The 25967-nt window shown below is 45.4% G+C and overlaps 1 protein-coding gene across 6 annotated transcripts in view; it reads right to left on the minus strand.

Moving 5' to 3' along the window:
- The window catches only part of LRRC2 (leucine rich repeat containing 2), an 89813-nt gene extending 64207 nt beyond the window's left edge, over window positions 1-25606 (minus strand). For 3 of the 6 annotated variants that reach the window (XR_013413836.1, XM_077992313.1, XM_077992314.1), the window contains exons 1-2: window positions 25220-25569; window positions 11006-11149 (exon numbers count right to left, since the gene is read on the minus strand). Coding sequence is in view for 4 of the 6 variants with exons in the window: in XM_077992313.1 (XP_077848439.1) it covers window positions 11006-11130 (125 nt within the window). In the remaining 2 variants the exon portion in view is untranslated. The other 3 variants (XM_077992316.1, XM_015131135.2, XM_077992315.1) reach the window with 3 other exon arrangements.
- Window positions 25607-25967: the final 361 nt, after the last annotated feature.

A 25967-nucleotide genomic window follows, 5' to 3' on the forward strand; every position in this document is an offset into this window, starting at 1 on the left:
GTTACTCTCCTGGGGACTGGCCATCACTGCCTAGAGAAGTGAGTCAGCCACCTGGGCATGGGTGCTCTCCTTATCATTCACAGGCCTACGTAAGCACTCCCTTCCTCTTTCCTCCCTGCTGTGGGGGTGCAGGGGAAACCCTAAACCCTTTTGTGAAATATTAGTAACTTTAACTTAAAAAGTAGAGAAGATGGGTTAGATGGAATTTCTGGCTATGCGTTTAATTATCATTTCCTTTGAAATTATATCACGCCAACCTCAGTTTTAAAAAAGTGCAGGGCCACAGGGATTCACCTATCTTTCAAGGGTATTTGAATAGAAATGCAGAGGAACTCCAGTGTATAAAACACCTGACTTTGGAATGTCACTATCAGTCACCTTGGGGAATTTCACGCCAGTAGATGGACCTGAGGTCCACTCAGACACTGCAGCTGGCTGAGGACTCAGCATCCACACCAAACCTCACCACCCATGTGTCACTAATTTTCTGACCTATCTTTTAGAGCTTTCCACATCCATAACTTATCCCCCAGCTGGATGCTAAGCTCCATGATGACAGCTGGCATGTCTCACAGCCCTTCAGATGCCCACACAGCTGTCAGAACAGGGCTCTGCACCTGGTGGGCCTTTCTTCATTTAGGAATTTGTTTTCTGTTTGAGGCCTTTAACATATTCTATGTGATGCAAAACAGATGTTTTGTGGTTTTCCTTCAAAACCATCAAACACAGATGTTGTCTGACTCAAAATAAGGTAGCCCACATTTGATAGGGGCTTAGATGCATTCCACACTCAGAAAAGCGTTCCAGACCCTACTCAGCCCAACTGGGAACCTGGTGGCAGTCAGGATTCAGGTCTTCCGGGCACTACTTTAGAAACAAGCTGCAGATGCAGACTTGGTCTCCACATGGCCCAAGGCAGTATATACACTAAATAAGTATGAGATAAGCCCCATGGTCAGGGAACAATCGTAGTGTGGAAACTCTCTGCTGTTATCTGAAGGAAGGGTGGTTCAGAGTCTCAGTCAGGCTGTAGGGTGGCACTGTCGGGCACAGGCAAGCCTGCCATTGGAGTGGTTAGGAGGGGTCTGAAGGTTTACTGCCCCTGGGACAAGACCATCTTCCAGGACTGGGCATGCAGGAAGTCCCGGTCTGGACCACCAGGTACTGTCAAGTGTAAGGAGAAATTTCAGACTTTGAAAGAAGCAAAACACAGCTGGATAGCCTTTTCCTGGAATACCAGAGCCTCCAGGGGATTCTCCGATTCTATAGGAATGTACCTTTGACTTTGACTAAGCTATTTTATAACTCTGTAGAAAGTAAAGTTAACTTGTAGAAAATGAAAAGCCATACACATAATTCTTATCCATAAACACACATAAATTTTACCCAGTGGAGGGACAACCCTCTCCCACCCCCAACAACACCAATTTGCTCCCCTTTTTTTTTGTTTGTTTTTTTTGAGACAGAGTTTTGCTCTGTCACCCAGGCTGGAGTGCAATGGTGCAGTCTCAGCTCACTGCAACCTCCGCCTCCCGGGTTCAAGCAATTCTCCTGCCTCAGCCTCCCAAGTAGCTGGGATTACAGGCGCCTGCCACCACACCCAGCTAATTTTTGCATTTTTAGTAGAGACAGGGTTTCTCACTGTTGGCCAGGCTTGTCTCGAACTCCTGACCTAAGGTGATCCACCCACCTCGGCCTCCCAAAGTGCTGGGATTACAGGTGTGAGCCACTGTGCCCAGCTGCTTCATTTTCAAATGTATTCAATATTCCTAGTCTCTCAATGTCTGTCCTTTGGATTCTCCTTTGAGCTTGTTGTAACATTTTACAGTTTCCCTCTTATAAATAATGAGAAAAATAAAGTGTTTAATGGATGTTCCTTTTATATCTGCTACAGAATCATGGTTTCACCTTTTTTGCAAATTATCCTTTAATACCAGTTAGGGTCAGAAGGTCAGCAGGGACACTGAGACATGGGGAGAGACAGCCCAACCTCTTTCCCTGGGCCCTTCTTGTCTTGGGATTTTCAGGGCTCATTAAGTTGTGTCCACCTTTCATCTACGTAGTTCCATTTGCTTTCAATACTGTCTGATTTTAGTTTTACCCACTGGGCACTCAGCATTAGTTCTTTGTTCATATGATCACAATTTCCCACTCTTGACTAAATGTGATGTGCAAATACCAAGAGTAGAATGCGTGAGGAGGGAAACGAGAGGATCAAAGCCACCAAGAAGGCAAGCAGAAGACACAGAGCTAGAAGCTCCCAAAGACAGCCCTGAATCAAAGCTGGGAGGACCCTTAGAAAGGAAGTCAGCTGCCTGTAAAGATTCTCGTCAGTGCTTCATCCACTGAGTCTTTCACCCAATCAAGTTAGGAGGGTCACAAAAGATTGCCGGGCGCAGTGGCTCACGCCTGTAATCCCAGCACTTTGGGAGGCCGAGGCGGGTGCATCACGAGGTCAGGAGATCGAGACCATCCTGGCTAACACGGTGAAACCCTGTCTCTACTAAAAATACAAAAAATTAGCCGGGCATGGTGGCGGCGCCTGTAGTCCCAGCTACTCGGAGGCTGAGCCAGGAGAATGGCGTGAACCCGGGAGGCAGAGCTTGCAGTGAGCCAAGATCGCGCCACTGCACTCCAGCCTGGGTGACAAAGCGAGACTCCATCTCAAAAAAAAAAAAAAGATTAGCAGCAGGGCTAGGGCCTGGTGGTTAAACGTCAGTAATTAGGGGAGAGGAGCAGACTCATTCCTTGGGTGTGCTGTATGTGGCGGAAAGGGTAGCCATGAGGGGAGGGCAGTTTGGACACAGCTGGACCCTCCCAGTCATCAACCCTCTATGTTCCAATGGCTTTTATAAAGGTACTGTTACTGGATGATCCACACATTCCACTCCTAGGTACTCACACAAGAGAAAAGAAAGCACATGTCCATACAAAGACCAATGTATGTGTTCACATCAGTTTTATAGCTCCAAACTGAAAACAACCCAAATGCACATTCACAGGTGAATGAATGAAAAAATGTAGTTTCTTACTACTCAGCAATAGAGAAATGAACCACAGATACATGCTACATGAGTGAATCTAAACATGAAAGAAACCAGAAAAAGAAGAATATATGGCTGGGCATTGTGGCTTATGCCTATAATCCCAGCAACTTTGGGAGGCCAAGGAAGGAGGACAGTTTGAGCCCAGGAATTCAAGACCAGCCTGAGCAACATAGTGAGACTCCATCTCTAGAAAAAAAAAAAATGTTTAATTAGCCAAGCATAGTGGCATGGATCTTCCATAACCAGCAGTCCCAGTTACTTGGGAGGCTGTGGTGGGAGGATAACTTGAGCCAGGGAGGTTGAGGCTACAGTAAGCCAAGATCACATCACTGCACTCCAGTCAGGGTGACAGAGTGAAATCCCTTCTCAAAAACAAATATACATATGAAACTCCAATAAATGCAGAATATAGTGATAGAAAGTAGTGATTGCCTGGAGATGGAGTTGGGGAATGGGGCTGGGGGATGACAGGAAAGAATTACAAAGAGTGAAGAAGAAACTTTGGAAACCAAGGGCTCACCTGATTTAAGCCCGCCAGACTTAACCTGCCTTGTTTGCATCTAATCACTTACTTCTGGTAGATCCTAAACTATATAGCTAAAAGTCACGTAGCCAAACAATATGCTAAACTCTCACTAGCTTCCTTACAGATAACATCTCTGAGGCATGGATCGCCATGGCAATGGTTACTCAAGCTGTTTTTCAGGGGCAGCCCCTGTCCAGTCCAAACCACTGACCCCTCGACTCAGCTTGCAAGGCTTGCAGGGGTGCCAAAAGATTGACCTTTGACATCAGAGGGCCAAAAACTCCAACCTCAGATCATGCTAACACTGCCATTCTCTGAACACATATCCGGTGAAGAGTCACGTGGCCTGATTATGCTTCTGTAAACCCTGATTACCTCACCTTTTCTACCCACCAATCACATTTCACCATACTTTAGACTACCCCACTTTCTATCCCATGAATATCCCCAAGCCCTACTTTTAGGGAGATGGATTTGAGATTTGTTCTCCTGTCTCCTTGCTTAGCAGACTTGTGAGGAAAATCTTTTCTCTTTTGCAAAACCTGTTGTCCCAGTTATTGGCTTACTGTGCACAGGCAGAACAAACCTGGGTTGGAATCACTTTTAAAGTGATGAATATGGGCCGGGCGCGGTGGCTCAAGCCTGTAATCCCAGCACTTTGGGAGGCTGAGATGGGTGGATCACGAGGTCAGGAGATCGAGACCATCCTGGCTAACACGGTGAAACCCCGTCTCTACTAAAAAAAAAATACAAAAAACTAGCCGGGCGAGGTGGCGGGCGCCTATAGTCCCAGCTACTTGGGAGGCTGAGGCAGGAGAAAGGCGTAAACCTGGGAGGCGGAGCTTGCAGTGAGCTGAGATCCAGCCACAGCACTCCAGCCTGGGAGACAGAGCAAGACTCCATCTCAAAAAAAAAAAAAAAGTGATGAATATGATCATTGACAGTTTTATGGGGGAATACATATGTCAAAATTTTTCAGATTGTACACTTTAAATGTGAATCATTCATTGGACATCAATTACCCTTCAATAGGCCTTTTATAAAAATATATTTCATGGCTCCCATTGTAATCATCTCCTGGCATCCATCCTTAACTCCCTTGCCCCTCTCTTGCCGTCACTTGAACAAATCACAGTTTAGTTTGTATCCATTATCTCCCTGCTCTACACCTGCCCCCACACAGTAAATGAGATGAAGGAAAACTCACAACCTTGCACACTGGTCTGGCTTTGAATGGATAACCACTAACTCAGGGGCCCCTCACTGTTGCCCAGGAGTCATACCATACCTCCCAAGACTATTCCTCTTCCCAAGCCCCAGATGACTGTTTCACATTTTCTCCCTTTCAGTCAAAACTCCATTACCACCCACCCCATCCTCATTCTCAACTCATGATGTGAACTTCCTGGTTCCCAGAGAAAAGAGATGAAAGACAACAGAATTTCCACAAACTCCCTGGGCATCTACACCACCTATTTGCATCTGTTCCCATAGCCTCTGCCTTCCTTTCTGTTCCCCTGGAAGAACACTCCAAGATCCTACCGACAGCCAAACCCTGCCCATGATCACAAGGGCCAGCCTCCCATTGATTCAAGGGCATTACCACAGAAGTTCTCCCTCATCAGTATTTCCGCTTGTGCATCCTTCTCTTCAGTGCACAAATATGCAGTTATTTCTCCCATCCTTAACCCCACCCCATGTCTCCCATGGGCCTGTGTCTCTGCTCCACTTTATAGCAAAACTCCATGAAAGAGTTGTCCTTGCTCATAGCTACAATTCTCTTCTCCCTCATTCTCTGTTGAATCCACTTCAGTCACCCTCACTTGTCTTTTGAAACAAGCCTCTCATCAAGGTCATCAATGACCACCACTTTGCTAACCCAGTGGGCAAATCCCAGTCCTCATCTTATCTGATCCATCTGTAGCATTTGACACAGCCAATCACTTCCTCCTCCTCGAAGGCTTTTTGGCACTTGGCTTCCAGGATGCCTCACTCTGCTGGTTACCCTCCTACCTCTCTAGACACTGTGCTGCTTCCTCCTCATCTTCTCAGCCTCTGGATTTCCAAGTGCCCAACACCCAACCCTTGGGCCTCTTCCCTGTCTGCACTCGTTCTTTAGATACCTTCCAGCTTGTGGCTTTAAATACATCTATATACTGACCATGCTCACATGTATATCTCCAGCCAAGACTTTCTCATTGAATCCAGCCTCCTGTATCAAACTGCCTCTCCAACATCTCCACCTGGATGCCTAAAAGGCATCTCAAAGTTAACGTGTGATCCCAGTGACAAACTTTTGATCAGCACAAACTCCTGATCTTCGACCCCAAAACTCAGTAAAAGGCTTCCAGCAGCTCTGGCCAAAAATCTCAGGGTCATCTTTGACTCCATGCTTTCCTTCATACCACATATCAAATCCATCAACAAATATGGCCAGTTTTATCAGAATCCATCCACTCCTCATCATCTTCACTGCTTCCACGCTGGTCCAAGCCACCATCTTCTGCTTACTGTCACCACCCCTGCCTCCCTGTGGTCCAAACTCACCCAGCAGCTTGAGTGAGCCTCTTACAAAGTCAATCACATCATGCCTCTGCCCACACACACCTCTTACTGGCTTCTCTTCTCACACAGCATGATCTACAAGGCCCTACAGACCTGTGTCCCTCCCCTTGTGGCTCTGACCTCATCCCCTCTGCCCTCACTTGATCTTCTGGCGCAGTCGCACTGGTCTCCTTGCTCTTCATTGAATATCCGGGAAAACGCTTGCCTCAGGGCATTTGCATTTGCTGTTCTGCCTGCCTGGAACCCTTGTTCTTAGATTTCTGCAAGGCTGGCTCCCCAGGTCTACATGCAAATGTCACCTTCTTAATCAGATGTTTTGCTTTTAAGAAACCATTTCAGATATTGCTGGAGTTTCATGCTTGCCATTCAGCTGAGGGAAGCTGGAACATTTGAAAAAAAGCATTTTGCTGACAGCACTGGCTGGCACAGCTCTATAGGTCTCAGTCCCAGTGAGCTGCGTCAGGGAAAAGTACCCAGCAATCAATGAGTCGGGGCTTCAGGATCTACATATGAAGTCTATAAGTAATGTAACGAAAGTGATAGATTTAAAAATATTGCCGGGTAAGGTGGCTCAGGTGGGAGGAACACTTGAGGCCAAAGTTTGAGACCAGCCTGGGAAACAAAGTGAGACCCCTGTCTCTACAAAAAATCACAAGAAAAAAAAAAAAGCGGGACTGGTGGCACATGCCTCTAGTCCCAGCTACTCAGGAGGCTGAGCTAGGAGGACTGCTTAGGCCCTGGAGGTCAAGACTGCAGTGAGCTATGATCACACCATTGCACTCCAGCCTGGGCAACAGGAAGAGACTTGTCTCAAAAAAATTAAAATATATGTGTGTGTGTGTGTGTGTGTGTGTGTGTGTGTGTGTGTGTGTGTGTGTGAGCACATGAAGGGATACGAATTTAAAAGCAGAAGAAAGTGCTGAAAGAGAAGTGGGCTCCTCTGGGAGATGTTGTAGGGGCTTGGAATTGTTGCTTTTCCTTATTAGCTTTTCCGTGGGATTTAGTTTTATAACTATATGATAAAAATGAATTTTAAATATCTACCTGTAGATTTAGATCTTACTGTAGCAGTCAGGACAAGGGGCAGACTCTAGTTCAAAGACATGCTGCTGGAACTTCTGTTAGAAGCAATCGCTCCAAAATTTTTAAAACCAACAGCACAGTCACTGCAAGTTCTTGTATTCAGTGGGCACTTTTCAGATTAATGTCTCTAACTTTTCTTTCCTCATTTCTTAGACTGAACCTAAGGGCAGATCCTAGCAATATAATGAGATGATACCAGTTCATCCCTATGTAATATAGTATTCCTATAGCACATATTACAAATTGTTATAAATATTTCACATATTTTGGTACAGCCAATATAAAATGGAGAAAAAAGAAAATTAGATGTACCCCATTAAAAATAATTATATACCAAATCTATTTTTTATTTCTTTCTTAAGTATTTTTGTCTTATTTTATGTCTTATTTTCTTTCTTAAATATTTTATGTCTTATTCCCTTTGAAACCTAATGATAGGAAAGTGAAGGAAATATAAACTATTTTTTTAATTCCATTCTCTTCCTTGAGAGTAATTAAAATGAATAAAATTCATTGTCTTTTCACTCTATCACCCGTATAATTGAACGTGAAATCTTCCTCTCAACTCAGTTTTAGTAGAATGCCAAATATTCAATAAACATACCCCAAAAAAATGCCATTAGAGTTCTACTAATTAAATCAATAAATGTGAAAATAAAATACCTTTTCCTTAAGCCCAGACGGCAAACAGCCTCAATGGAGAAGAAAATCTTCACTTAGAGCCTAACAATAACTCTTTAATTTCTCCCTCTAAATCAGCGGTCCTCAACTTTTTGGCACCAGGGACCAGTTTCATGGAAGACAATTTTTCCACGGATGAGGGGTTGGGGGATGGTTTCGGGATAAAACTGCTCCACCTCAGATCATCAGGCATTAGATTCTCATAAGCAGTGGGCAACCTAGATCCCTCGTATGCACAATTCACAAAAGGGTTTGTGCTCCTATGAGAATCTAACGCTGCCACTGATCTGACAGGAGGCGGAGCTCGGGCGGTCCTGCTGTGCGGCCCAGTTCCTAACAGGCCAGCCCGGGGCTTGGGAACCTCTGCTCTAAATGATCCAGTTTCATTCGGAGAGAGTGATATTTCATATTTTATCTCTACTTATAATTTTTAAGTGTCAGTATATACTTCATGGAACAACTACAGCATTACAGGATGAGATACTCTAAAGTGAGGTAACAGAACAAGCTGGAAGGTTTTATTTGTTTCAGTAAATTTAAATTAACCAAATAGTTGCCTTTTATAATCAGGCAGGCATTAATTTTTCAACATATTATTTCCTCCTCTGCACAGTAAACAGATCCTGAGAAACGAAAAGTTAACCCTCAAATAGTACTAATGATCACAGTATGAATTATATTATGGAAGCTCAAAAACACCTGTAAAGACAGCAAATTTACTTACCCCCATTTCTGAGGAGCCTGAGAAACTAAGTTCCTCTCTTAAACATGCACATTCCTCCCCAGCCCTACCTCACATTCCTCCTTATCTGCCCAGCCAACTTGGTGACTGTTTTTCTTATCTTGGGCTAGAAAAGCCAAACAAATACCCAAGAAGTTTTCCATCTTAGATTAAGATGAGATACTGCACAAGCTCAGTGACACCGAGCCCAAGTCAAGCTCAAACCTATGTACATGAGATGCATGAAGCTGTTAACACCACAACAAAAGACAGGGATGAAGGGGCAGATCCCACTCCAAAGCGGATGAGAGAACACAGTTTGCAGACCCCAGGTGTCTGCAGGTGGCTCCTCTTCCAAGAACCTCAGTAAGTGGCATCAGCTACAGGTGTTCCCTAACTCCCCTCCCCACTGCCAAGGGCGTGGGCCTCCGTGCAGCAAGCTTGTTCTGTCTAGAGTGACCCCAGATGCTAGGTGTGTGGAAGAAATCAAAGCAGGGCTCAGGGCTATTTTGGGCTCTGGGACCTTGTATGATTTATGTGAGTGTAGGTCTCTTGGATGCATTGCCATGTGGGCTTTCTGGTTTAAGGGTTCTAATTCTTTTTTGTTGTTTGTTTGTAAAGACAGAGTCTCACTATGTTGCCCAGTCTAGTCTCAAACTCCTCAAGCAATCCTTTTTTTTTTTTTTTTTTTGAGACGGAGTCTTGCTCTGTTGCCCAGGCTGGGGTGCGGTGGCCGGATCTCAGCTCACTGCAAGCTCCACCTCCCAGGTTTACGCCATTCTCCTGCCTCAGCCTCCTGAGTAGCTGGGACTACAGGCGCCCGCCACCTCGCCCGGCTAGTTTTTTGTATTTTTTAGTAGAGATGGGGTTTCACCGTGTTAGCCAGGATGGTCTCGATCTCCTGACCTCGTGATCCACCCGTCTCAACCTCCCAAAGTGCTGGGATTACAGGCTTGAGCCACCGCGCCCGGCCTCAAGCAATCCTTTACTTCATATTGGACAATCTCAGATTAGTGGCAAGAGAAAAGATGTTCTAACTACCTGTGATTACAGCATTACATAGAGGCAAGGGCTTGGCCACATCTTCCGCTTACCATGTGTGTGAACTTGAGCAACTTACCTAAGTCCCAGTTTCCTCCTCTGCAAATTAGGGATGGTGGTAACCACCTGAAACCACTGTGATGAATACAGTAGCAGCTTAATTATCAAGCATGATCAGAATAGGTATTTGTTTAATCCAAAAAGCTAATAAAAGTGGAGAACCAAGAATGTAGATACATTTGCACCTTACGAATATTTTTTTTTTTTTTTTGAGACGGAGTCCTGCTCTGTCACCCAGGCTGGAGTGCAGTGGCTTGATCTCAGCTCACTGCAACCTCTGCCTCCCGGGTTCATGTTATTATCCTGCCTTCCTGCCTCAGCCTCCCAAGTAGCTGGGACTACAGGCGCCCGCCACCATGCCTGGCTAATTTTTTGTATTTTTAGTAGAGATGGGGTTTCACCATGTTAGCCAGGATGGTCTCAATCTCCTGACCTCGTGATCCACCCGCCTCGGCCTCCCAAAGTGCTGGGATTACAGGCATGAGCCACCGCGCCCGGCCCCTACACATCTTGTTTTTAACTTAAAGTGTGCAAATATACCATCATTGGCCAACTTGATGTAGGGTTGGGACTTTCTTTGAGAATGGGTCTGCCAATCAGAATCCCATTGTGTCTATTTTATATAAACAGCACCCCTAATGCATCATCCATGAGTTCCAGTTCTGGTTTCTCCACAGGGAATAAAAATTGCAGACACATGCAAAGCCACCTGCAACCTTTCTACTTTGTAAATTTTCCAAAGCACTCAACTTGGTGTTCATATACATAACTCTCTCTTACTCATATTTCATGACCGTATATGACAGGCAAATGACACCATTTCATCCCAGTAAAAATGACACCAACACAATGAATCTTACCTAGAATTCAGCTCAACGGGGAAGGGCTGAAGTGCACAACAGAGTAGCCCCAAGCTGCCCCAGACGGCAGTCAGATGGTCTCCAGAGCGCCAGACAGCCTGGTGAGTTAGCTCAGTGAACTCTAGCTAGGCAGCCTGCTACAGCATTTACTGTAGGGGGATTTATCATGTCATCTCTGTCTTCCTCATGCCTAGCACGGTGCCTGGGTGGTAGGTAGGTCCTTATAACCAGGGGTGTTGCTATCATAGGAACTGCATATTTGTACTGAGCAACAGTGTAAGGCTCTGAAGTTTAATGAGGAAAATGTTAGCAACAGTGAGAAATCCCAGAAGAAAAGCATCCTCCTTCACAACGCAACTGCTGCCTGTCCAAATCCTTATTCACCAAACAAGCTACAAGACTAGGTTGAGAAAACACATACTTCTCCAAGGCACTCTTCTCAAGCCTTTCCGCCTCCTTCTTCTGCCAAGCTTTGTGCTTCTTCACACGAGTTTCCCACAAGGCTCTGACGACAGAAATGTCGAAGACAACCACTTTATGTCCCATTTTGGGAGCATGAAATTACCTATTTAAAAAAAAATAGATATGTCAGCTTGATACACAAACAGAAAACAGTTTTAACATAAACTTTAAAATGAAATATGAATGAATCACCTGGCTTAAGAAATGATGATATGCCTTACTACTTCAAGGATGACAGTTTGCTTTGTTCTTTTGCTTGTTTGGTTGGTTGGTTGGTTGGTTTTGGCTTGTTTGGCTGGTTGGGTTTGGTTTTGTTTTGTTTTGTTTTTATTGAGACAGAGTCTCACTCTGTTGCCCAGGCTGGAATGCAGTGGCACAATCATAGCTCCAACTGCAGCCTCAACCTCCTGGGCTCAAGCAATCTTCCTGCCTCAGCCTCCCAAGCAGCTGGGACTACAGGCTCACACCATCACACCCAACTAATTTTTAAATTTTTTGTAGAGACAGGGTCTTGCTCTATTCCCCAGGCTGGGAGGATGACAGTTTGCTAATGTTCTTAAGGTTTGACAGTACCTTGTGTAAGTAAGTCATAGTTCAACACTCACCCTAGGGTCACCTTCTCTAGATGGTCACACTTGTCTCCCTAACCCTCAGATAGACTCTGGGCTCCCAAAGACCCCTGGGGATTCCTGAAACTTCATGGTTCCACATCCTACTGAATTCACTAGTATATGTACCTAATAGTCTCAGTAGGTTGTTACATAATCAAGGATAAGTTAGATGAATCAACCACAAGGCACAGGCGCGTGCACACACACATGCACGCAGGCATGCATACACATCCTCTCTCCTCTCTCAAGTAGAATGGAATATAACTTCTTACTTGTATTTAAATTAAAAACAAAAGACAAATCTCGCATAGGCAGTGTTACAATTGCTTTTCTAAAAGTCCCCTTTTGTTGGTAGAAATTTATTCTAAATATATTTGAGTGTTCTTTCCTTCCTGTAAGTGTAGGACATGAGGCATGTAACAGCGACTTCCTTCTGTAACCCATCACCTCAGTTCTTCCCTTCTGGGACTGCCTTTTCCATCTTCCTCCTGCCTTCTTTCCTCAGTCCAGCTGACCTAACTCATGTCTCTTCTCCAGGGTAGTCTCTATGACCACCAGTCTCTGCCTCTCCTCCCCAATATCCCCAGCCCTCATCATCTGAGGCCACAGGCCAGCCACCATTAAGTTAAAAAAAAAAATGGCACTGAGCCCCACTGAGCACTCTGCTACCTAAGACTGACCACACAGCCTGGAGACATGTCTTCTGAGATTTCCCTGCAGATTGAACCTTCACAAACTGTTGATCTCTGTTTACCTGGTTTTCCAAGAGCAAGGGAAGTCAGACTTGGGTACATTTTGGCCATCACATCTCAGTGGGACTTTAGAGATGATTTAGTCTCTACTTTCAGTTTCACCAAATGAAACATGAAAGGCCCTGCAAAATTTTATATCTATTTCCCTGGCACCTAGTGTAGAGCCTTGCACATGGTAGGCCCTCCATAAATAATTGTGGAATGCATGAGTGAGTGAATGAATGAATGAGTAAATAAAAGATATTGCTTCGCTCCCAGGACACTAAATGAGCTCTCTTCTTTTTTATTTTCCTACTTTATATTTACTTTTTGTTTTAAGTAATTTGATCATTGCAAAAAAAATTATCAGCTCAGAAAAGTACGTTTCAGTGTCCATTCCACTAAGTTATACTTATGTCCCTTATCTAAGTAAAGTAACTTTCTAGATATTGTTTTGAAATTCCCTAACTGCAGCAGCAAAATCTTGCTAAATCCATGTCCTGGTTTGCACAAACACAGATTGTCAGTTGCTAAATAGTAGGGTTGGTGACTACATTCTCCTCTAATTTCAGACACTTCTAAATAGCAGTCACGGATATGAAGCCAAATATTTAATCTTCTTTTCCTTTTTCTTTTTCTTTTTTTTTTTTCGGACAGGGTATTACCTGTTCCCTAGGCTGGAGGGCAGTGATCCAGGTGCAATCACTGCTCATTGCGGCCTCAACCTTGTGGGCTCAGGTGAGCCTCCCATCTTAACCTCCCAAGTAGCTGGAACCACAGTCGTGTGTCACCACACTTGGCTAATTTTTTAATTTTTTATAGAAGCGGGGCCTCACTACGTTACCCAGGCTGGTCTTGAACTCCTGGGCTCAAGTGATCCTCCTGCTTCAGCCTCCCAAAGTGTTGGGATCACAGGCATGAGCCACCATGCCTGGCCAAAATATTTAATCTTCTGACTCAAGAGTGTGCTCTCTATAAATGGCTTGCCAATAGGAGTGGGAGAACTGGCTTATAAGTGCAGCTGAACATATGAACGTGCATAATTTTACTCTAAAGAGCTGACAATGCAGACCTAATTTATTCCCTTCTTTCCTTTGATTTCTGATGTCTGAGACTGCCTTGTTTGTTGTTTGTTTGTTTGTTTGTTTCGTTTTTCCTGAGACAGGGTCTCACTCTGTTGCCCAGGCTAGAATGCAGTGACACCATCACGGTTCCCTGCAGCCTCAACCCCCCAGGCTCAAGCATTCCTCCTACCTCCACCTCCCGAGTAGCTGGGACTATAGACATGTGCCACTACGCCCAGATAATTTTTGCATTTTTATAGAGATGGTGGTCCCACTATGTTGCCCAGACTGGTCTCAAACTCCTGGGCTTAAGCAATCCACCCACCCAGGCCTCCCAAAGTGCTGGGATTACAGGCATGAGACACTCTGCCCAGCCTGAGACTGCCTTTGTCTCCTTTAGAATTGTTTTACCTAAAGGAGGTCAGGCACGGTGGTTCACACCTGTAATCCCAGTACTTTGGGAGGCAGAGGTGGATGGATCATGAGGTCAGGAGTTCAAGACCACCCTGGCCAATATGGTGAAACCCCATCTCTACTAAAAATTACAAAAATTAGCTGGGTGTGGTGGTGCGCACCTATAGTCCCAGCTACTCGGAAGGCTGAGGCAGAAGAATCACTTGAACCTGGGAGGCAGAGGTTGCAGTGAGCAGACTTCGTGCCAGTGCACTCCAGCCTGGGAGACAGAGTGAGACTCCATCTAAAAAAAAAAAAAAATTGTTTTACCTAAAGGAGATTTTTGACAAAAGTTAAAATGATGCACAAGTTTTTGTGTTATATTTGTTGTCTTATCTTGGGTAAATATAGAGGAGAATTGTTAGGTTACATGATAACTCTATAGTTAACCTTTCTGTGAACTGTCAGACTGTTTTCCAAAGCAGCTACATCATTTTACATTCCCACCAGCAGTGTATGAAGATTCCTCTCTCTCCACATCCTCACCAACACTTATTATTATCTGTCTTTTTTTATTATAGCCATCCTAGTAGTTGTGAAGAGGTATCTTGTTGCTTTGATTTGCATTTTCCTGATGACTAATGATGTTGAGCATATTTTCATATGCTTATTAGGCATTTACATATCTTCTTTGGAGAAATGTCTATTCAGATCCTTTCCCCTTTTTTAATTGGGTTAATTGGTCTTTTTATTTATTGTTAAGTTGCAGTAGTACTTTATATATTCCAGATACAGGTCCCTTACCAGGTATATAATTTGCAAAAAATTTCTTCCGTTTTGTGAGTTGCTTTTCACTTTCTTAATTCCATCATTTTGTATTAACCTAACTATATGCTTATAGTTGATGTGAGATTTTTGTAGACAGACTATTGCTGGATCATTTATTTAACCAATTCTTACTATCTCTGTCTTTTAATTGATGTATGTATGCCATTTATATTTAATATAATTACTTGTATGTCTGGATTTAAATCTGTCATTTTATTACTTTTTTTCTATTTGATCCCTCTTTTGTTTTCCTCTTTTACACTTTCCTGCCTTCTTTTCTCTGAACATTTTTTAGTATTCCATTTTATTTTCTCTATTATATATTTTACTATGTCTCTTTGGGTAGTTTTTTCTCTTGTTTTATGGTTGCCCTAAGTATTATTATACATACTTACTTTTTCATAGTCCACTTAGAAACAGTATTTTACCACTTCAAGTGAGATGTAAAAATCTTACCACCATATAGGTCCTCCAACATTCTCACCTTTATGTTGCAGTTGTCTTACGTATTATGTCAATCAGTGTTATATTTTTGGCTGCCAATCATCAAATTTAAAGAACTCATGAGGAAAAAACTAGTCCATTATATTTATCTTGGTATTTATATGTTGATGTTCCTTCCTTCCTGCTGTTCAAGTTTACCTCTGTTATCATTTCCCTTCTATCTAAAAACTTGCCTTAACAATTATTTGAGAAAATATGCTGACATATTTTGTTTTCCTTCAACTGAGGATGTCTTTTTCTTACCTCCATTCATAAATATTATTTTTGCTGGATATAGAATTTGAAAGCAATCTTTTCTTTTCTATTAATCAGCACCTTTAGAATGTTGTGCCACTTTCTTCTGGCATCCATAGTTTCTGATTAGAAATCTGAAATAATTTGAATCATACTTTCCTATAGGGGATGCATCATTTTTCTCTTGCTACTTTCTTTTTTTTTTTCTCTCTCTCTTTCCCCCTCCAGAGACAAGATCTCACTCTGTCACCCAGGCTGGAGTGCAGTGACACCATCACAACTCACTGCAGCCTCAAACTCCTAGGCTCAAACAATCCTCCCTTCTCAGCCTCTCAGGTAGCTGGAAACACAGGGATGCACCACCATGTGCGGCTAACTTAGAAAAATTTTTTTTTTGCAGCAATGAGGTCTCACTATGTCGCCCAGGCTGGCCTCAAACTCCTGGGCACAAGTTATTCTCCCATCTCAACCTCCCAAAATGCTGGGATGACAGGCATGAGCCACAGCACCTGGCAAAATTTTTTCATCTTTGAGTTTCTTCAGGTTAATTATTATATCTGGGCCTGGATTTTTGGGGGGATTATCCTGATTTGGATTTGTTTGGCTTTTTAAATCACTTGATTTATATCTTTTGCCAAATTTGGGGATTTTCAGCCATTATTTCTTGGAATTTTTTTTTCTGCATTACACTATTTCTCCTCTCCTTCTGGAATTCTGATGACACAAATATTAGACTTTTCAGTATTGTTCCATAGATTCTTGAGGGCTTGTTCATTTTAGATAAATATTTTCTTCTCTTTTATTTTCAGATTGGTAATACTCAGTAATCTACCTTCAAGTTTCCTGGCTCTTCCCTATGCCATCTCCATTATGTTTGTGAGCCTATCCAGTATTTTATTTCAATTATTGTCTATTTTATTTCTAAAATTTCCAATGAGTTATTTATATCTTCTGTTTCTGTGTTGATATTTTTCTGTCTTTCCATTCATACCCCAGGGCTGAGGGAGTGTATCCAAGGAAGGGCCAACTTGGAAGGGGTTCAGCCCATCAGATAGCAGGTAAGTCCTCCGGTTTGGGCAGGCTAGTCTGGAGTTGCTGGGCAACTAATAGACGACCCCCTCAAGTGCAGGTAGAAACAGCTAATCAGCAACTGGTGGCATGGGCATGCGATGGAAGTCCAGGTGTTAGAAGGGACAGATGGCCTTCAGAGTGTGTGGACCACACAGCCACTTGCAGAAGGCGTGGCAGGTTGGCATGTGACCCTCAGGGCCGCAGGCAGCTGCGTGCAGGTAATATGGAGGCTTACGAAGAAAGTCGAAATACAAGCGCAGGCAGGGGGTCTTCGGAGCAGGTGGGCTGCACAAGGGCTCTGTTTTCTGGCTCAAGAGAGCTGTAGAAAGGTGACTGCAAGGCCAAGGATACAAAGTCGCAAAGGGACTGTTCTGAGCCCATGCTTGGGGCAGGTTCCGATGGATATTCTCACATGCACACTGCTGATCCCCAGCCCACGCTAAAAAAGGGCAGGAAGTCTTGTCCCTCCAGTGCCTTCTACTGAGAAAGCATAGCACTGCGCTCACTTTAAAGGACCAATATTTAAAGGAAGGCCATTGTAAAACACAGGGTATATTTATTGAGTGGCGCATTCAAAGCTGAGAGGCAGTAAGTTGATAACTGACACCGTAGGTAACCAATTTGGTTGAGTTCAGACCTCAAACTCCAACCTGCCTTCTGTGGGTTGTGATCCCCATGTCAGGTCCGTTTTCAGTCTTCGTGGTGCTATTCAGCTATGTTCCGTGTGCGCCACCCAGTGGCCAGTCTCGGCGTGGCTGAAGGTCTATCCCCGTGTTCAGGTCTAACATCTCTGGCGTGCTTAGGGTCAGATCCACGCATGCGCAACTCGGGGAGGCGCCCAGGAACAAACTTACGGAGCTGTTTTCTCCAAATTCCTCCCTGTCTGTGAGCTCCCTAGTCCTTTCCAGATCGCTGGGTTCCCTTTTTCGGTCCTCTGGCCAAAAACTTGGTGTTGTAGTTACCCTGCTCTGCCGTGCACTTCCTACAACTGCACCCACAGTAGCGGCCAAGCAGCGAAGATTTAAGAGAGTAAGAAAGCGTGACGGTTTGTTCCACGCTTGGGCTACAGCTCCTCTAGTCAGAAAAGGAAGGTTCCCTGTATGCCTCACTTTATATGAAACCTAAAAAAGTTGAACTCGTAGAAGTAGCGTGTAGAAAGAGGTTGGGGCCGAGGAGGAAGGGAATGGGGAGTTACTAGTCGAAAGGTACAGTTTCAGATAGGTAGGAGGAATGTTTTGAAATCTATTGCATAGCTGAGCGACTATAGTCAATAATAATGTATTGCATATTTCAAAATCACTAAACGGCTAAATTTCAAATGTCTACCATAAAAACGATAGGTAAAAGAAGTGCATTTAATTTTTCTTTTACCACTTTTCTTACTCTGTTATCTTCAGCTCAGGAGTATCTAACCTGCAAAGATCTTACTTCATTAAGGCTTCAACTTTCGACTTAAAAGTTTCCATAAAGGAACACTACGCATCAGCCTGAAAATAAAAAGATCAAAGTCCACAGCCAGTAGTGAAGAAACACTAAAAAGAATCAATCAGCCTAGCTTTTTGGAGGAAATCTCTGTACAGAACCCAAGTCTCCACGTAAACCAAAAAAGCCAAAGTAAAGCTAACTGCATTTGAGCAGCATGGGCAGCCCTGCCAGCCAGAGTAACTGAAGCTGGAAGAATTACTCCCTATACACAGGGCTCGTGTTCTCCAGATCAACCAGACACATCACAGACTCTGTTGTTGAGGTTCTTTCATTTCCTTAGGGCAGTTAGCTCTTGGCAAGTAGCCAGAGCTGTACATTAACTGCTCCTACATCTTAAAAATCATTGCTTATTAATTTCTATGCATTAACTTAGATAAATGTAATTCTAGTTCCCATCTTAGAGGAATGGTCTCTTCTTGATGCCTTTGTGTTCTAAATATTTTATCATGTCAACAAAAAATGGCTTAATCATCTTTGATAAATTCCTGGAATTCTGAAATTTAATTACCAAAGGCCCTGACATATTTTTAAGTAGTTAGAAGTCATTACTACACTGAGTATTTTGGTGAGAAAGAGTATATCCTGTCTGTCATCTAACCATGTTCACCGTTTTCCCTGTGTTTTAAAAAGCAGGAAAAGAGGTTCTCTTATACAATTAAGGGGGCTTTTAATGTGCCAGGATTTAAATCTGCATCTTACCTATAAGATGAAGTTTTGTTTGCAAACATGTATAATGCAAACTGGAGACTCTAAGAGCAGTAGGTGATGACCACATTTGCTAGAGATTTACATGTGATGTCCAGAGGTGCTGGGAAGCTATGAAATACAAGGTTCTAAGTGCCAGGTCCAGCCCAGCCCCTGGCATCCCATGTAGGACAGGGCTGAGTCCAGACCTCTCTAGACAACTGGACAAATTTTACCTTAACCTAGAAGGTAGTAGCTCATGGGTGGGTGCTGAGACTGGTAAAGTAGTTTCAAGTGAGAGTCTGTGTGTCAGTCCAGGGTAAGTAGGAGATGCTCCATCCAGGGGAGAAGCCACATTGGGGAGCCCACAGGATGCAGTTTTCAGGGACAGACACAGGTGCCAGTCCCTCAGCAGCTCAGGGGCGAGATCTCCTAGCAAATTTACAAAGTTAATGTCTTCTTTGTAGAATAAACCCTAGTCAGCACAGTCTTTCAGGCAGAGACATAGAATATAATGTCCTAAGCATTAACTTTCTCTAGGACTATAGAAATGTCATCATCATATACTACACCAACACAGAAAAGGGAAAAATTAACCTCTATGGGATCCAGTCAGCAGACCCTCAATACAAACAAAGCAAATAGGAAACTTTACAACCAAGTGGATTCTACAAAGCCGCCTAGGTGCCAAGCTTCAGCCTGGACCCTCATTGAATTTGGCAACAAAGTGTCATGGTTCCAAGACAGCATCTGATTCCGGTTCCCTGCTGTGGGTCTGGTTTTGTGTGGTTATAGCAGAATTATGAAAACAAGCCTCCCTCCATTTGGGCTACACTGTCCACAGTCACGGAGCGTCTTCCAAAGAAGAAAACGCCGGCAATGATGAGACAGAAGGAGAACAGTGGCATCTCTCACCCAAAGGAAAGAACATTGGGGCCACAGAGTGTCATCAGCCATGTTCCTCTCTAGTCCAAGGACTCCCAGATACTTAGTGTTCCAGCTCCTGAGTGAAAATGCTAACCATCAGCACACTCTCAAAGATTGGATTAAGGAAAATAATGCCTGGAAAATCTTTTGCTTTAGTGCGGGGCTCAGAAAACTTGATGGTAAATAATTGAGGTTTTGCAGGCCAACAAGCAAAATTGAAGATATATGCAGGTGTTTACATAACAAAAGAGAACCCTCTGGCGAGCCTCTCCCTGCTTGCCTCCAGAGCACCATCCAGAGTAGTGAGCATGTTTCATGTCCAGCTGCTGCTTGCCAAAAACATCCTCAGAACAAGAGGGACTAGGCCGGGCGCGGTGGCTCAAGCCTGTAATCCCAGCACTTTGGGAGGCCGAGGCAGGCGGATCACGAGGTCAGGAGATCGAGACCATCCTGGCTGACACGGTGAAACCCCGTCTCTACTAAAAAATACAAAAAATACAAAAAACTAGCCGGGCGAGGTGGCGGGCGCCTGTAGTCCCAGCTACTGGGGAGGCTGAGGCAGGAGAATTGCATGAACCCGGGAGGCGGAGCCTGCAGTGAGCTGAGATCCGGCCACTGCACGCCAGCCTGGGCGGCAGAACGAGACTCCGTCTCAAAAAAAAAAAAAAAAAAAAAAAAAAAAAAAGAACAAGAGGGACTAGCCCAAGAGGGAAAGGCCTAGCAGGTATGGTGAAAGAGGGGCAGGGGGGGCTGGGCGTGGTGGCTCACACCTGTAATCACAGCACTTTGGGAGGCTGAGGCAGGTGGATTGCTTAAGCTCAGGAGTTTGAGCAGCCTGGGCAACATGGCAAAACCCTGTCTCTACTAAAAATAGAAAATAAAATAAATAAATAAAATAGCTGGGTGGTGGCATGCATCTGTGGTCCTAGCTACTAAGGAGGCTGACGTGAGAGGATCACTTGAGCCTGTGAGGCGGAGGTTGCAGTGAGCTGAGATTGCACCAGTGCACTCCAGCCTGGGTCTCAAAAAAACAAAAAGAGAGGGGAGAGGTTGGCAGGGGAAGGGGCCGGAGAGTGAGCCTGCTACAGTCCACTTCTCTCTCTGCCCCAGTATCACCCAGACAGGTGCCTGTGTGTCCTGCTCTCCTCCAGTCATCACAAGTTGGACAGCTGGCTGGAGGCAAGGTGACCTACTAAGTCACCAGCTCCTGAACTGAGATTCCATTGCTTGGAGCCTGGCAGTTGCTAACAATAGAGTCTCCAATGTGTAGATGGCAACTAGGGTTGGCCCTGGCCTGCAGCAAGGTACAGCTGGCCAGGTGGACAGACGCTGAGAGCAGTGGGGGAATAGAGACAGAAGAAAATACTCCAGCTTGGTCCCCAGATGCTCCAGCAGGGCCACATTCCATATGCAAACAGGTGACAGGCCTGCAGGTTATAGTTTACTGATCCTAGCTTTAGTGGACAATAAAATATAAAATATTTTGTTTTGGTGGATGTGAAGTCTTTCACATTCTTCCCTTTAAAAAGGTAGAACTTAATTCCTCCCCTCTTGAGCGTAGGCTAGACTTAGTGACTCACTTCTAATGACTAGAATGTGGTAAAAGTAATGGTGTGTGGCTTCTGAGTCTAGGTCTTCACTCTCTTTCAGTTCACTCACTCTAGGAAGTCAGCTGCCATGTCATGACGATGCTCAAGCAGCCTTGTGGAAAAGCTTCACGAGGAAAGGAACTGAGGCCTCCTGTCAACAGCCATGAGAGGGGGCCGTCTTTAAAGCAGATCTTCCAGCCCCGGTCAATCCTTCAGATGATGGCAGCCCCTATGGACATCTTGACCACAACTTCGTGAGACCCTAAGCCAGAAACACTCAGCTAAAATGCCCCAGATTTCTCACTCTCAGAAACTGTGAGATAATAAATGTTTGTTATTCTAAACTGTTACGCCTGGGGGTAACTTGTTATGCAGCAATAAATAACCAAGACAGTGGATTTTTATAAGGCACTTATAAAAATCAGTCTTAACTTCTGGTGCCATCTGGTGTCCATGTTCAGCTGCCTCCTTGAATATGCCCTTGGATATCTCACACATATCTGAAAGAAACATGATGTTCTCCAAACTTGCTCCTTTAGAATCTGTCCATCTTGGGCCTCCCTTAATTCCACACCTCAGGAATGACTCTATCATAATCTAGAAGATCTGGAAGTTGATTCTTTTTTTTTTTTTTTTTGAGATAAAGTCTCACTCTGTCACCCAGGCTGGAGTTCAGTGGCACAATCTCGGCTCACTGCAAACTTCACTTCCTGGGTTCAAGCAAACTTCACTTCCTGGGTTCAAGCAATTCTCCTTCCTCAGCCTCCTGAGTACCTGGGATTACAGGCACAAGCCACCATATCTGGCTACTTTTTGTATTTTTAGTAGAGATGGGGTTTCACCATGTTGACCAGGCTGGTGTTGAACTCCTGACCTCAGGTGATCTCCCCGCCTCTGCATCCGAAAGTGCTGGGATTACAGGTATGAGCCACCACGCTCAGCCAGAAGTCACTTCTTTTGCTTCGTTTCCTCACTCTGCCCCACCCACTATGCAGACGGCATGCACACACATGCACGTGTGCACACACACACGTTCATCCACACATCCAGTTATCACCTACATCTTAGAGGGCATGCACTTCTCACCACCAACTAGTGTCACGCCTTGCCTCAGTTGTGGAAAGGCCTCCTAACTGGTCTCCTGGCTTCCCAATCAACTCCATCCAAACCATCTTCTAGTCAATAGTGAGAGTCACTTTCCAGTGAGAACTAGATCATGCCACCACCTGGCACAAATCCCCCCGAGGCCTGCCTTTGAAATGACAATGAGATCCCAGCTTTCCCCAAAGGCAGTGAGCCCCTGGCATGGTCTGCCCTCGGCCAGCCCATCCCGCCTCACACTCCTGCTCCCCTCCTCAGTGCTTGTCCACCCCTTGCCTCTTCCCCCTCAGAGCTCAGCACACACTGCTCCCTTAGCCTAGAACATTCCTCCCCCAGTCACATGGCTTCCTCCCCACACCCCTGGAACCCACCTTAAATGTTTCTCCTGTCCGGCCTTCCCGGCCTCCTCATCTAAAGTAAACCCACCTGTTATTTTATTTCTCAGTCTACTGTTTATTTACATCACAACACTTAATGAAGTTAAAGTATTTGATCCATTATATTTTATATGTCCATGGACCAAGCCATAGACGAGCCACAGTTTACTGACAGGAGCAGCCACCTGGGAGTCCCCAGACTTGGGTTCACAGCCTGGTCCCCATGAGTTCAGCTGAGCAGGTCATTTGTAGCATATGATGGGAACTGGAGGGGCCTCTCCATCATCTTGTCCAAGCCCCTGCAGAGAGAGGTGTGCTATGGCCATCAAATGAGGGGTTTTGAGTAGTCCAAGGGCTACAGATGCCAGTCTCCTGCTTCTGAACCTCAACACAGAAACTGTGTGTACTGAGCCAGCGTACTTAGTGTGTATTTCTGTTTTTCAATGCCTAGGAACCCTAAGTGACATTTATGGGTGCTCATAAAATGCAGACAGACAGAAGCTTTGTCCATGCCTCCAAGTTCCCAATCTAGAGGGGAGAGCATCAAAGGATATCTTTCAGCGCAGCACGTTCATTAGACAACAGAGGCTGAACCAACCCCTGTAGGAGCCAAAAGAGAAAGGGTAGGGGAAGGGGTTGGGAGAGTCCCGCCCGGACCTTGAGGAACGGGAAAGGGCTAACAGTGCAGGTTTGACGGAACAACTTTCCACGCCCCACTCCCCAACCCAGTTATATCAGAACCACTTGACAGAGCCATCCACTTTACAGTCATCCACTCTACAGAGCCATCCGCTTCCAGAGCCAGAGGGCATGACTGGAAAAACATGTCCCCTGGCACCAGGGCAGTAGTCTCCACTCAGAAGTCATATGCTAGGGGGAGGGGGGGCTTTCCAGTCATCTAGTCCTCTCCCTTCTTGTCAAATGACACTGGGTTGCTGGGTAGGAGGTGTAGAGTGGGTGCAGGGTTAACCCCTCAGAGCATCCTAAGAAGGATCTGGGGGAGTCTAGGAGGAGAGTCACCTCATCATGCAGGTGCCAAGCCATTCTTGGTGCTCCCTCTGTGAGGCTGGGAGGGGGACAGGAGCAAGAGATGGAGCAGGAGAGGAGGACAAAGCTAATGCCAGAGGTCACCTGAACCAGCCATGCAGAGAGAGGCTCTCTTCTCCACACCTGCCTCTCAGAACTCCCCTCCACGGCGCCCTTCCAGGTGTGTCATCAATGTGAGGAAAACCTCTATCATCAGCCTCGCTGCATCCAAGAGAACAACTGTAACCCATGGGAATTTCTGGGGGCACCAAGATACAATGGGCAATAATATGACAACCAAGGATCTTTGGTGACTCACAAATTCCATTCTATCCTCACATAAGGCCACTGCCTGGACACCAGGGTTGGGATGAACGAATGAGTTTTCTGATAGAAATGGAGGTAAATAGGGAGCTAAATAGTCAAGTAAGGTCAGAATAGTCAGCCAAATCCTGAATTAAATGACATTTATGCCACATGATCACAGTTTCCCTGGGGACATCTGATTAATTTTATTGTAATTTGTTAAGCAAGAAAATTCAGCCAGGGGAGGCAGAGGGTCCAAACGGGATTAAGAGGGCAGTTCCAGGGCCAAGTTGCCTGGGCTGGAGCCCTGCCTACCTACTCTCTGGCCACACGTCCCTGAGAACATGGCCTAACCTCTCTGAGCTTATGTTCTCCTGTGGACGTGATGGAGCAAACAGCACTGAGCTCACAAGTTGGCGAGAACATCGCGTAGGATCATTGTGTCAAGGGCTTAAGACAGTACCTGGCACCTAGTAAGGTCAAAAAGCTCAATCACTTAAAGTAAAAAGAAAGGAAACTAAGAATCGCTGTCACCAATTAAGTGACAAAAGACAAAAACAAGAGGTATGTGAGCATCCGAGGATTTTTCTCCACCTGGCATGATTAGCAGAGGTTCTTTGGGTGAATAATGGGGGAACTCCCCAGTCCCTGAGTTCTGGGAGAGGGTTTGGTCCAGCAGAAGAGCTAGCAACAGGGCAGAGCGGCTAACAAGCCAGACAATTTCTCCTCCTTTGGGTCTCCAGTCACTTTCCGCCCTTGCCTCACGCCTGTCCCAACCCCAAACCAGGGGGCGTGAGACGCTGGGAGAAAAGACTTCCCCGCCAGGGCCATGTGTCAATCATACCATTCAGGGCACAAACAAAGTTGATTTATCTCCCCTGGACAGCTCTTTGGACCAGAAAGCTTTGGGCTCAGCCTTGGGCACCGGGGCAGTACCCGCAGGGGAACCGCTAACCCGGAGCAAGATTCACTCGCGGGGACACCCGCCTCCCCACGCTCTCTCCTTTCTCGCCATCCCACCATAGTCCTGGACCTCAGATACCTTCGATGCCTAAGCCCCAGCCGCTGTCCGGTTAGGGACGTTTACCCCTGTCGCTCCCGCCGACTGCAGGTCACCAAGGCACGGAGGAAGGCGTAAACAACTGAGTGCCTAGGGCACCGGCCGTCCGCCCGCGTCCTCCCACGGGGAGCGCAAGCCCCCTGCTCCCGCCCCGCAGGCCACCTCGGACGCCCAGCGCTTACCTGCCCCGAGGGGCGGGCACTGACAGTCGCGGCCTGCCCGCCGCGGCTGTTTACACCACAGACGCTGTTTACACCCGCTGAGCAGCACGACCGAGCCGGAAGAAGCCTACCGTGCCTGTGCGCTAACAGGCTATATTTGTAGGCGGATAATATGATCTGGAGGACATGTGCTAATCAACTATCTATCTATTCTATGTGACTCAGCCCAGCCTGAGACAAAACAGACTTCGTAGGGGAGGGCTTGGCACCCTGCGCGCTGCAGCCGGCCAGCGAGAGCCCGGGCCCGGGGACTATCTGCAGCCGCCTACCCGGGGCCAGACCTTTTCACATTGGAGATCCCGGAGGGTGTGGAATGGAAGGGAGCGGGTTCCGAGGGCTCAGCACACTAAACTGGGAACCAAGCCAGACGCAGGCTTTGAAAGCCATATGACCAAGGGAATGTAAAAGCGTTTTCGATGTTGGAAGCAGCAGATATCCAAGGTCTCAATTTCACCGTTATATTTTATATTTTTAATTTCCTAAAATGTATGTGAGCTTAGATTCTCTTTAGATAGTTTACTAATTGGGCAAATATGTTTTGCTGATAGCCCACATCGTGAAAATATGACAAATTAATAATCAGTAATCAAGTCCCTTGCTGCTCCCAAGAGTCCATGTGACCCCTTCCTGACCCTTAATGGCAGTGGCTCCTCATATCCCTTAGCCTAAAACTGAAAAATACCTTTTGTGTGATATATATGTCATACTT

This window comes from Macaca mulatta, chromosome 2, assembly GCF_049350105.2.
Source record: "Macaca mulatta isolate MMU2019108-1 chromosome 2, T2T-MMU8v2.0, whole genome shotgun sequence".
NCBI lineage: Eukaryota > Metazoa > Chordata > Mammalia > Primates > Cercopithecidae > Macaca > Macaca mulatta.